Source organism: Zophobas morio, unplaced genomic scaffold, assembly GCF_036711695.1.
Source record: "Zophobas morio isolate AGI-343-1 ecotype UQ-CSIRO unplaced genomic scaffold, CSIRO_AGI_Zmor_V1 ptg000029l, whole genome shotgun sequence".
NCBI lineage: Eukaryota > Metazoa > Arthropoda > Insecta > Coleoptera > Tenebrionidae > Zophobas > Zophobas morio.
The window spans coordinates 7,632,268-7,645,279 of NW_026972134.1; the positions used below are offsets into that span (position 1 = coordinate 7,632,268).

At 33.8% G+C, this 13,012-nt stretch overlaps 1 protein-coding gene across 3 annotated transcripts in view; it reads right to left on the reverse strand.

Moving 5' to 3' along the window:
• Positions 1-2,843: 2,843 nt before the first annotated feature.
• The window catches only part of LOC135137489 (nuclear factor related to kappa-B-binding protein), a 28,894-nt gene continuing 18,725 nt past the window's right edge, over positions 2,844-13,012 (reverse strand). For all 3 annotated transcript variants that reach the window (XM_064067160.1, XM_064067159.1, XM_064067158.1), the window contains exons 4-5: positions 10,840-11,835; positions 2,844-3,181 (exon numbers count right to left, since the gene is read on the reverse strand). In XM_064067160.1, coding sequence (XP_063923230.1) covers positions 3,066-3,181; positions 10,840-11,835 — 1,112 coding nt within the window. In that variant the 3' untranslated portion in view covers positions 2,844-3,065. The remainder of the gene's footprint in view (positions 3,182-10,839; positions 11,836-13,012) is intronic.

Genomic DNA, 13,012 nt, shown 5'->3' on the forward strand with positions numbered 1-13,012 from the left:
GGACTGCAATATTTTATAAAGAAGGCAGGAATACCATCTGGTTCGGGATTTAAATTATTTTTCAAATTGGATAATTTGTGAAATACAATGTCGTTTGAAATTTTAATTGAGCTAAGAATATTATTACTGTGGAATACATCTAAATTAGGGACGTCTATATTTTGGTTTTTATGGCTTTTATATGTACTCTGAAAAAATCAGCAAACATATTACTACAAATAGTTTGAGGGTTGTTCTAATTTTCCTGATTGTGTACCATCTAGTTGGGCATTCCAATGTTTTTTCTTAATGAATTGATATAGGTTCAAAAATATTTAGGGTTGGTATTGATATTGTATTCGGTGTAAGATATAAATTTCTCATAGTCTTCATGAATCAAACTTTTAACAGAATTTCTGATTTCTTTAAATTTATCAAAGTATCCTATATCATGACTAAGTTTGAATTTTTTATATAATCTATTTTTTTCTTTATAAGTAATTTAGTGCCTTTGGAGAACCAATTTGAAAATTTATTGTTAGCAACAACAGATTTGGGGATAAAGATTTCAATAGCCGTTCTTAGAACGCTGTAAAAAATATCAAAATTTGTCCTATCATTAGTTGAAAGCAAACAATTCTAATTTATAGTAGAAAAGTAGTCGTCAATTTCATCATAGCTAGAATTTTTGAAGTTAAGTTTGTAAGTTATTAGTATTACGGAGAGGTGTATGAGCGAAAGACAGTGTTATTGGTTGTCTAATTTGTTCGTGAACCGGGAGCGACACATAGTAAGGAAATAAATTAATTATTAAATACCGTATGACGTAGGTATTGTTGGTTGTCTAACTTGTTTGTTGCGAGCGATATCCTTAGACCATATTAGTAATTTACGCAACTAGTTCGGGATAGCCTGCTTCCCGCATGAACGCTTGTTTGAGGCACGACCGAAGGGAGTGCCGCATTTGCGTGAATGCGGGAAGCAGGCTCACGAACGTGTTGTGTACTTTAAGCGATTAATTTTCAAAAAAATAATAAAAAAACAAAACATTAGCGAAACAGCTAAACACAAGCGCAATAGTCGAGCAGCAGGTGAATCCCAGGCCAGCGCGCATTCTCGAGTGCCTCACACTCTAGCGACGTGGACAGGCAGCGGCTCGCAGTATCACCACTTCCACCAAGGCGCCAAATTCAAATTCTTGAACCGATTGCTAACAGTACAATATTTTTTGCGACGAATAAACCTTTAAACTGAAGAGATTAACTGTGAGTTATTTATATACAACGCCATTGACAGCGCCGTCAACACGTCACAATGTTGACACTACCCGAGAATTTTAAGGTTACCATGGCAACGGGAAGTTAAATGCACGTGTGCGGGAATTTCGACCTCCCGCACTCTGGTGAATGCGCGAAAGCTATCAAAAAAGGTCATGACTGCAAAATAGTAATTTACGCAACTAGTTCGGGATAGCCTGCTTCCCGCATGAACGCTTGTTTGAGGCACGACCGAAGGGAGTGCCGCATTTGCGTGAATGCGGGAAGCAGGCTCACGAACGTGTTGTGTACAATATTTTTTGCGACGAATAAACCTTTAAACTGAAGAGATTAACTGTGAGTTATTTATAAACAACGCCATTGACAGCGCCGTCAACACGTCACAATGTTGACACTACCCGAGTATTTTAAGGTTATCATGGCAACGGGAAGTTAAATGCACGTGTGCGGGAAGTTCGACCTCCCGCACTCTGGTGAATGCGCGAAAGCTATCAAAAAAGGTCATGAGTGCAAAAAATAAATTTATATGATCTAAGGCGATATCTACCTAGCATACCCAAGAAAAAAAAACGCTAGGTCTAGGATTCGAACCCACGCTCTTCGTTAGAAGAGAACTAGACCTTAAATCTCGAGCCAAATCGCTCGGCCAACCTAACTCCTTTCTTCGAGACAATGAAATGAACTGTAATGTTAACACTGAATCAATCAATCAATTATATATATTATATATTTGAACGCTCGTTATAAGATTGTAATTACTTACTGTATTATCCAAAATAAAACAAAATCCACTTAAAAATAAAATGTGAATTGTTCACGCTACGTGCAATATGTTTGAGTTTGTGGTAATTCTTCATCCATCATCGACTCTGAATTTTTCACAAGCGGATAAAATTCATAGTGTTTCTTACATTTTGAGTAACATCGTGAAGAAATCATTCCTTGATTGCTGCCTTCACATAGACAGTATCGATTACATCCGTAAAACTCGGCCGTAAATGATACCTCAAGATGTTTTCGAGTTCTTCGTAGGGGTTTAGGCCGGAACTGTAGTTCAACATACATATGTTGTCTTCTTTCTAGATACCTTGTGGTCTGTAGTGATTTTGCATCTAATGACTCGAACGGAACTTATTAGTGAGTGATTGTAAGCCCTCATTAGAACCTTGTTACAAACTGGGCAAGTAAACCGTGCTCCCACTGATTATTATTGGCACCCTACAGGGTCAATTGGAATGGCAATCTGATTGAATCAATCAGACAGTCATTCCTTAAGTCACATTCATCAATCCATCAATTTTGCTCTTACACGATCAATCAGATTGTCAATTCTTCGTGAGACTGTCAATCTGATTGATCGTGTAGTACGTAATATTATCATTACTTACGATATTTTTTACTAATTCGTCATGGTTCTAATATATTTTTTGCTTCTCATTGTTGTTGGTCATTACAGCTCACTTAGGAAATACAACAACGTCCAAGTAAACATAACACTTAAACACTTCCAAATTTTTAAACACGCAAACAAATGCAACACACGATTATAAAAAGGTAATCTAAATTTATTAAGATTTTTTTGTTTGTTTTGTTGTATTGCAACTACACATCCATCATAAATTATTAAACAATTACCTACTTACGACTATTACAATATGTACATCACAAAAACCAAAAAAATGTAAATAAATAGAAAATCTTACAACCAGGACTGAGATAATTTACATTTGAGTTTCTTAGTTCTTGTTTTAAAAAAACCGTTACATTTACTAATACAACGTGAAGTAAACTAAAATGTATATACAGGAATTAATCTGACGATGTTATTGCAGGATCTGTACTTTTTTCTGGTGTACTACAACTCGTTGCTGCCTTCACTACGGTCGGACTCATCACTCTTGCAAACACTTGCCGCCCTTGGACACCTGAAAACAGTTTATCATTAAACAATTCTCACAAAATTTCCTGTCATTGTTCCAACACTACCATCGAGAACGCCCTAGAAACTGAAGAGTCAAGAGCGATCTAGAACGGTAATGTCTACCTAGAAGGCAGGGTCAGAGGTGGTTACACACTCAATAGTCTCAGGTTAAAGAAGACAGTTAGAGTGGACAATCATGGGAGTATACATCAGAAAAATATAAATTAAAATCTTGGGTTTCCGATACAAAAATAATTATATTCCGGTTACCGAACAGATGGATTGATTACGTGCGCTTCGGATGTCTATAAAGTGAACATCCAAACTTACACGATAACATCAAAATTAAACGTATAAAAAAACCGGCGGGATGTTTGAAACTATTTGTGGATGCTTATAAATGCATCTCATATTTTCATCTCATTGTCTTCCCTCACCCCTGAACTACATGAAATCATATCCAGTTTTTCCAAAAAATTTCAACATTTAATTTTGCGATTTTTTTTTAAGAGAACCCCTAAAAGTTAAAATAAAGTATGTATGTAATGTTAAAGTAAATGTAAAGAAGCGTGCTACTCGTATGTTTCAAATGAGTTTTTCCATTACAAAATTTCATCAACATTTTTGCAAGGACAAACTAAGTTGTAATTTTTAACTAAACTAACTCGTAACTCGTGTTTCTTCTTATGGCCTGAATACACGTAGTCGGAGTCACCTTAAAAAAACTGATTTACAAAAAACGAGACGAAATTAAAAACAAGTACCACATGAAGGCACAACTGAGAGTGAAAACTTTGGTTGATCTAAGCGGAAATGTGTATTAATTGTTAAGCAATGGGAAAAGGGGCCCGATTCAACTGCCGACATCCCTCAACAATAATATTATGGTTCTAAAAGATTACGCACTATTACAATTCCATCTGTTCGGTAAACGAAATATAGATTCCACGTCTTGGCAACATTAGTAGAGTTAAAGGTGAATGAGCCATAAGGTTTTCTTTTCGCGTGATGAAATGCTTGACAATATTTTATTCTAAATTATTTTGTCATTTAATTAATTCAATAATAAAATTTACAATGTCTCTGACAGATTGGAATTCATTTGAAAACCGATAAATATATTTAATTTACAATTTTTTTATTTAACTATAATATGTGAAGGGAAACATCTGTGACATGCAGACAATTAAACTGAAATTACATAAATATTTCAACTTCAAACTTAAAGTGGAAATACAGGGTTTTTACAAACGATTTTTTGGCGTAGTTGGCCATGAATTTCAAAAATCCCGCTGCGCTGAAATTATGCCTCATTATGTCAGTTCTCACTTGTCATTTATCTCAATATCGCAATGGGACATTCGTAAACGGAGAGTGAGTGTATTCTGTAACCGCTCGTTAGCAAGAACATCTGGCGAAATACCGTGATTTAATCATTCAAGAAACATCCTTAAAGGCTCACATTAGAGATGTAATCAACAGATTTGTTTGAAACTGGCAGTGTCAACAAAGGAAAATCTCCTGGAAGATCTCCAGTATCTGAGGAAGTTGTTGATGATTTGAGATGACTTGAGTAGAGTGAACATGTGCCTTGAACAAAATTTTCAATATTTACTGTGATGTTTAACCGCACCAAATTTGTTTAATGAATTAGTTCTATCATTGTTTAAGTATATTATAGTTGGACAACCTATACGGACAATCACTTTCCCATGTAGAAAAAAATGAATATATATTTTACATCTCACTCGCTTCACTATGAAGTGGCGGTACCTTACGAAAGGGGGTAAAAATAGTCCGTAAGCACGTGATGTCGATAAGGTAGTAAACGGACGTATTAATCAGTACGTTGTACAGGGAGCAGTCACAAAATAAGCAAACGTACGTGTTGAAGACTTTACTGTAATATATGTATATGTAGTGCATACCTGTTTCGAGGTTAAAGTAACAAAAATTTAATATTATCGCGGTATACCTATTATCCATGAACTGCATGGCTAACAAATATGCGTCCCTTCGTCCACTTTAAAGGTATACGAAATTAAACGACCACTACTTTAATTAATAAGTAACAAGTCATCTAGTTTGCCTCCAGAATAACTATGGATTATCATCAAACTATGAACACCAAATTAATTCAATATGAACATCTTCTTACGTATTTTTTTTATAAACAGTAGTCAAATCATTAAATACATATTATTTTTGAAACTAAAATGCATTTTATCCTAAGATTGTATCACAAAATATTCATCACCATTTAAATAAGTATATACGATTTAGACATCAAGAAATAAATTTAAAATTGCAAAAATTATACTAAAACAGCCGTAAATGTGTCTTGTATGTACGTGCTTATCAGTATGTAGGCATTTTAACGCACAGCAATAATTATTCTTGATGAGTAATGACTGATGACTACTGTAACACAATAAATCCTCGAAATCGAAAATTTAAAACACTGAAAAATTCAAATATGGGAAAATTGTAAAATCGAGAAATCGAAACATAAAAAAATCAAAAAAATTAAAATTGGAAAATCTAAAATTTAAAAATCGAGAAATTGAACAATCGGTTAATTCAAAAATCGAAACATCGAAACATTGGAAAATCGAAAAATAAAAAAAAATTGGACAATCGAAAATTTAAAAATTCCGAAAATTGAAAAATTGAAATATAGAGAACTGAAAACTCAAAAAATCGAAAAAAATTAATAATTTCAAAAATCGAAAAGTTAAAATTGAGAAATCGAAAAACTGAAAAATCACAAAATTGAACGAAATATCAAAAAATTAGGAAATTAAAAAATTGAGAAACAAAAAAGTCAAAAAAGCAGAGTCTAAAAATCGCAAACTTAAAAAATCGAAAAATTGAAAAATCAAAAACCTGAATAATCGAAAAATTGAAGAACTGAAGAACTGAAAAATCGAAACTTTAGGAAGTGGAGAAATGGGAATATAAAAAAATAGATTAATTGAGAAATCCGAAAACTAAAAATTCAGAAACGTCAAAATTTGAAAAATAAAAAAATATTGAAGAACTAAAAAATCGAAAAATCTAAAATTTAAAACACTGAAAAGTTAAAATATCCTAAAACTGAAAAATGGAGAAATCCAAACATCAAAAAATCAAAAATAAAAATAAAATTAAAAATCTAAAATTTAATAATCGAAAAACTGAAAAATCAACGAATCGAGAAGTCGAGAATTTAAAAATTGGACAATTAAAAAATCGGATAAATCAAAAATCGAAACATCGAAAAATCGAGAAACCGAAAAGCAAAAAATCGAAAAACCAACAAATCGAAAAATCGAAACATTGTAAAATTCAAAAATTGAGACATCGAGAAATCGAAAAATCAAAAGACAAAAAAAATCGAGGAGTCGAAAAATCGAGAAGTCGAAAAATCAAAAAATTGAGAAACCGAAGTAGGCCAAAATCGAAAAATCGAAAACTTAAATATGGAAAAATTGATAAAGCGAGATTGAATAATCAAAACATCGAAACATCCGAATCTCAATGAATTGAGATCTCAAAAAATTTAAACATTCGTAAATTTAAAAAATTAAAATATAGAACTGGAAACTCGAGAAACTGAAAAATCTAGAAATTTAAAAATTAAAATATGAAAAAGTTGAAAAATTGAGAAATTGAAATAAAAAACAAAAAACTGAAAATCCAAAAATAAAAAATAGAAAAATCTAGAAGTCGAAAAAATGAAAGAATCGAAGTATTGAAAAATATCAAAACTGAAAGAAATATCCAAAAATTGAGAAATCGACAAACCAATAAAGCGAAGTCGAAAAATTGAGAAACAAAAAAGTCAAAAAAGCAGAGTCTAAAAATCGCAAACTTAAAAAATCGAAAAATTGAAAAATCAAAAACCTGAATAATCGAAAAATTGAAGAATTGAAGAACTGAAAAATCGAAACTTTGAGAAGTGGGAAAATCAAAAATAGATTAATTGAGAAATCAGAAAACTGAAAATTTAACGCAAAAATTTGAAAAATTCAAAAATTTAAATACTGAAGAACTGAAAAGTCAAAAAATCGAGAAATCGAAAAAACTAAAATTTAAAACAATGAATAATTAAAATATCGCAAAATTGAAGAATCGAGAGATCCAATTCAATTTGAAAAATTGAAAAATCGGGGCATTGAAAAATTGGAAAATCCAGAAATTGAAAAGCTCAAAAGAAAAAAATCGAAAAACCGAGAAATCCAAAAATCGAAACATCGAAAAATTCAAAAAATGAGACTTCGAGAAATCGAAAAATCGGAGGATCGAGAAATTGAGGAGTCGGAAGCCGAAAAGGAAAGTTAAAAATTGAAAAATTGAGAAATTGAACAATCAAAACAACGAAACATCTGAATTCGATAAATTGAGAAATTAAAAAATTGAATAATCGAAAAATTTTAAAAAAGAAAAACTGGAAAATCAAAAATTAAAATTCAAAAAATCGAAAAATGAAAAATTGAAATACATATAGAAGAACTGAAAACTCGGGATATCGAAAAACCTAGAATTTTAAAAAATGAAATATTAAAACATCGAAAAGTTTAAAAATTGAGAAATCGAAGCATTAAACAGTCCCAGAATTGAAAAATCTAAAGTTTACAATAAATTGAAAATCCAAAAAGGAAAAAAGCGAGAAATCAAAAAAAATCCATCAATTCAAAAATCGAAAAATTGAAATATTGAAAACTGAAAGAAATATTCAAAAAATTGAGAAATTAAAAAATTGGAAAATTGAGAAATCGAAAATCTAAAAAAGCAAAATTGAAAAATCGTAATCTTAAAAAATCGAAAAATTGAGGAATTGAAGATGTGAAAAATCGAAACTTTAGGAAATCCAGAAATGGACAAATAAAAAAAATACTTTAGAAATCGGCAAACTGAAAATTTAGAAACGTGAAAATTTGAAAAATTGAAAAATCGAAATATTTAAAAACCGTAAAATTGAAGAGGACAAAAATTGAGAAATCGTATCATTGAAACATCGTAAGATTGAGAAGTCGAAAAATAAAAAAAATCGAGAAATAGAAAATTTAAGGAATGGAGGAATCGGAAAAGCCCAAAATTGAAATATTGAAAAATTGAGACATTTAAAGTTGAAAAATCGAGAAATCGACAAGCCGAAAAATCCCAATAGCGTATTTAGGCATAAATCACAAGATCAGGACTATATATAGGACTATACTATATATATATTATAAGTTATTTAATGAATTGCTTTCTTGTTTTATGTAATAGGAGTTTCTTTTCCGTTAATAAACTATTATTACTATTATTATTATTCTACTTTTTAAAATTTAAATACATAACATTATAAATTGGAAAATGTTGATTTTTTTTTCCAAAAATCTTGACGTCTAAAGTGAAAACTCGACACGGATGCATAAACCGTAAACGGGGCGAAACTACAATTTTACTATTGTAAAATTTGGAGATTGCGTCATTTCATTGTTCGTGACAAATTTTGGAGAGTGTAATTTGATAATACAATTTGAAATGTAAATTTTGTCATTCGGGAACATTATGTATTAAATCGTTAAGATGTTCAAGAACTTTGTTCACTTATTCGTTGTAAAGTCCAATGGTCGAAATGGGTTAGTTCTTCGTAGTGGATGTATTGTATCACATCAACTGTAAGGAATATCGGTTTATAGATAAATCGCTTAAAGCCGATATTGGCCTGAGTGTGCTTTGGTCTGTAGATCAAACAAGTTCTCAGGCGACGAAAAATTGCATGTGGAGGGAGACTTCGGATTACAAATCGTGCCAAGAAAGACATATTTGGGAGAGATGGATTTTCAGGTGCTTGACTAGCGGTAATTTTAAATAGTTTGCTGTCGTTCGCGAAGTGAAGAACACAATTTCATTAAAATGATAATTATAAAATTATCATAATCACTATTGGTGTTAATTAACACAAAATGGCGCGCAAGTTATCAGTTGATTTCGTTAATAAGTTAATAGAAACCTATATGGGATTTTTTCATGCCTTAGAAAATTAAAAAGTAAAAAATACAATACCAAAAATTTTAAAATGCGGTTTACGAAAAATTAGTTGACCTGTGCAAAGAAGAAAATTTTGGAAACGCTGACAAATATGACATCTCAAAAAAAATAACACTTGAAGAAGTGCTTTCGGCGTAATATTTTTGATGCTCGCGTGAACAAAATACTCTATGTCAGTGTGCAGTGCGCAAAGAGTTAACTGTGCAGATCTAGCCGAAAATCCGAAAACCAAATCGCTGTGTGTAGGGCCAGCATAACGGAAGTAATAAATCATCCCATCGGTTGAAGAACGTTGGGTCGGTGCACTGATGTCGGTGTTATATCCCGAGAGGGGCCCAATACACCCAATAAAATGGAACAGACAAAATAAAGCTTCAAACATGATTATTTTTATACTAAAATTCTGAAGTTTATAAAATGCACATTTTATTTATTTATTTATTTTATCTTGTTTTCGAACTATAATAAACATTTCAAACAATGTCTGTAACTTATTTTAATATAAATTATATTCATGTGGTTAACAAAATCAGATGTAATATTAGTGTGATTTTGACCTTATTCTAGATTTTATTACAGCAGAACGGCGTATCCTTTTTAAATTTTGGAAGTTACGGAAACTAATTCAAGAAACAATTTGTTATCTCGTATTTTTGGAACAAAATCTACCAAAATGTCCGATAACAGCAATTGTTTTTCATAGAAACAAACAGTCTTCAAAGCAGCCTTTAACAACTCGATATTACAAACATGCCTCTTAAGTTCTTTATGCGTTTTTTTCTCTCTTGTAATTATCTATTTGTAATGTTAACGCCGAAAGTTTATGTCATTCTGTTATTTACTTTGAACATATATTTTCATTTTGTGTTAATATTTTTGTAACACCACGAATCTAAATTTTACTTAAAATCTTGTTTTACTTTAATCTTGTAAAACTAAACAATTATACCAGTTTAAAAACCCTTGGAAAGTTTCTGTCAGTCTTCGGATATAGTCAAATAAAAATATGCGTCAAATTCATTTAAATTCAATTCTTTCTTATCACGTTACAACGCGTTGCTTCATATTTTTTATGTCAAGTATATTTTCATATTTTGTACATATATGTTTATACACATTACTGTTTACGGAACAATGTTAATTATGGATTTATGGATAACTCCTCGTATAAGAGCAGAGTGAAGGGTGTTTGCCTTTGCTAATGTTTGATGGCGCCATCTGATTTAGAGTAAAATAAACCTAAAACGTTCGCTCACTGTAGTGAAAATGCGCGTTGACGAAAAATTTGTCTCACGCCCCCTGGATTCCTTGTCCTAAAGCTCACTATTTAGGCGAAGTAAAATTTGTATTAGGTTGTCCAACTATAATATACTTAAACAATGGTTCTATTTAAGATATGAAGCCTTTAGGCAACCAGTTATACAAATGCGTGTAATATTTATCGTGAGTCCTTGAGCATTTAGTAAAGTCCAAAACTGAGAGGCGGCACGTTTCCATCACCTACTTTGACCATATAATCATTTATAGAAACTATGTAAATGGCCAGTAAATGTTTTGGATACAAGATAAATGAAAAATTAGCTGCATTAGCTTCGAAAACGAATCGAGATAAAGTGGTGAAGATCTTCTACGTAATCTTACCTCTCCCTTGGCCGTGCGCTTGCGCCAACGGTATCACCTTCACCCCTTGCAACGCCTTGATGTTGATCGCCGTCCCCTGAAACCCAGCCGGCAGCAAGATCTGCTGCGCCACGATCTGCCCCCCTTGCCCCTGACTCGCCAGCACCACTCGCTGCGTGTTCGTCGCCGTGCTCGTCTGCAACCTCACCGGGTGTCCTTCCAGCACTATGTGTCCTTGAGTCATACTCTGGTTCGTCGCACTTTTCACGCCCGAACTGAACACGACCTGCTGCGGCGCCTGCACTTTGAGCTGCGGCCCCAACACCACGTTCTGCTGATTGATGATGTTGATGTTCTGCGCATTCTGCTGCGTCGTCGGCAGCCCTTTGACCGCATTCTGCAGCACCAGCGAGCCCCCGCTGGTGTTCGGTTGCGTCTGAAGGATCACGTTCTGGCCCTGGATATTCTGTATCGTGGTTCCCTTACTCGCCAGCAGCACGGGTTTGCCGCCGATGTGAGTCAGGTTCAGGTTGGTGGCGTTCACCATGCGGATCGTGTTGGCGTTAGCGGCCAACGTCACGGGTTTCGACGTCAGAGAGATGTTCTTCGCCGATGCCAGCTTGACTTGGTTCTGTTGGCTCATGAAGATCTTCGGTTGGACGATCTTCTGGCCGTCGCTGGTTATCAGCTTGGCGTTGATGAGTTGCTGGGTGATCTTTGGAGGGAATTTGGCGGTGGTCACGGGCTGCGGCTGGGAGGGCTTGCTGGTGGTGATTCGTGCAGCGGGTTTCGTCACCGTGGTGGTGATGGTGCTGGTGACGGGGGCCGGGGCGGTGGTGGTGGTTGTAGTCGTGGTGGTGGTTGTGGTGGCGACGACTAGTTTCGGCTGGCTGGTTATGATGATGTTGTTCTGGGAAGCAACGGCGAACTGGGCTATGGGGTTCTGCTTAGACGTGCCCGTGAGTTGGATGATGTTGGTGGGACCGCCTTTCGTACCAGAGACACGCAGAGTAGTACCTTGAAAATGAAAAAAAAAAAGAATTATGTACATAGGTCTTACACCAGTCACAATTTAAAGTGTCTTCATTTTTTCCTAAATTTTGACACGATTGAGTATTATATTGCAGGATTTAAACCCTCAGTAGTTGACACTACAGCAACCGTTATTAATTCTATGAAAGTTAATATGTAAATCAGCACGGTGTTTCAGATCTATAACCCCTTTACCGAATAGATGGAATGATCACGTGCCTATAAAGTAAGTGTCTAAGCTTACAAGGTAACATCAAAAACGACAACTTTTGTGGTAAACTAATCGACGATTTGACATGCAAAACCAACTTTCATAAGGAAAAAGAAACTAATTTCGAACGGGGACCTAATTAGGAATTAAATTTAGGAAAGTCCATTCGAAAAGTCCAAGAGGCGCTGTCCCCTAGTGGTGAGTTACTGAAAATATCGGTAAAGATCGAACTGTTCTATAGGTTTCGATTTAGTAATCTACAAAAATATATAGGTTTTACTACATTTTGCCTACTACTCTAGCCGATCGCAATGCTTGTCTACCCACAACTGCACGAAAACCCAGCTATAGCTGTCACGGTCTCAAAGTAGCACAGCAATAAAGGTGCGCAGAATACAAAATTACGAACTAGACAGTTCACTTTTAAATTTAAGGGATGGACATTCCTCAGTGGCGTACGTCAGACATGGTTTTCATGTGACTTTTATACATAGGTTTTGTACATTTTGATTTCGACTCTAAATGACACAAAGGCGCTGAGCAGAAACTTGGCAAAGTAGAGAAAATATACTAGAATGGTACACTCTGATGTTCAAATTTTATTTGTATTTAATATTTTAACTTCGGTGGTATCCCTATTCCAAGCACCTGCCATACGCTACTGGAGAAAAATAAATTGCCGGATCGGGAGTTATATGTCAGTGAATAGCAAGAGATTTTATCAAGATTGAAGTTTTATTAGTGAAATACTGGACCCTTAGCAACTAGTATTCCATCATTCAATGAAATACTGATTCATTTTAACAACACCAAAAACCGGTATTACTAGGTAGAAGATAAACAGGAATAAGGGAAAAAATAATACGTTTGTGTCTGTTCGAATGATGTCCCAAGTTTTATTTTTTTTATGCTCTTTTTTAACTTTCATTTTCTTCTTCATTGACTACATAT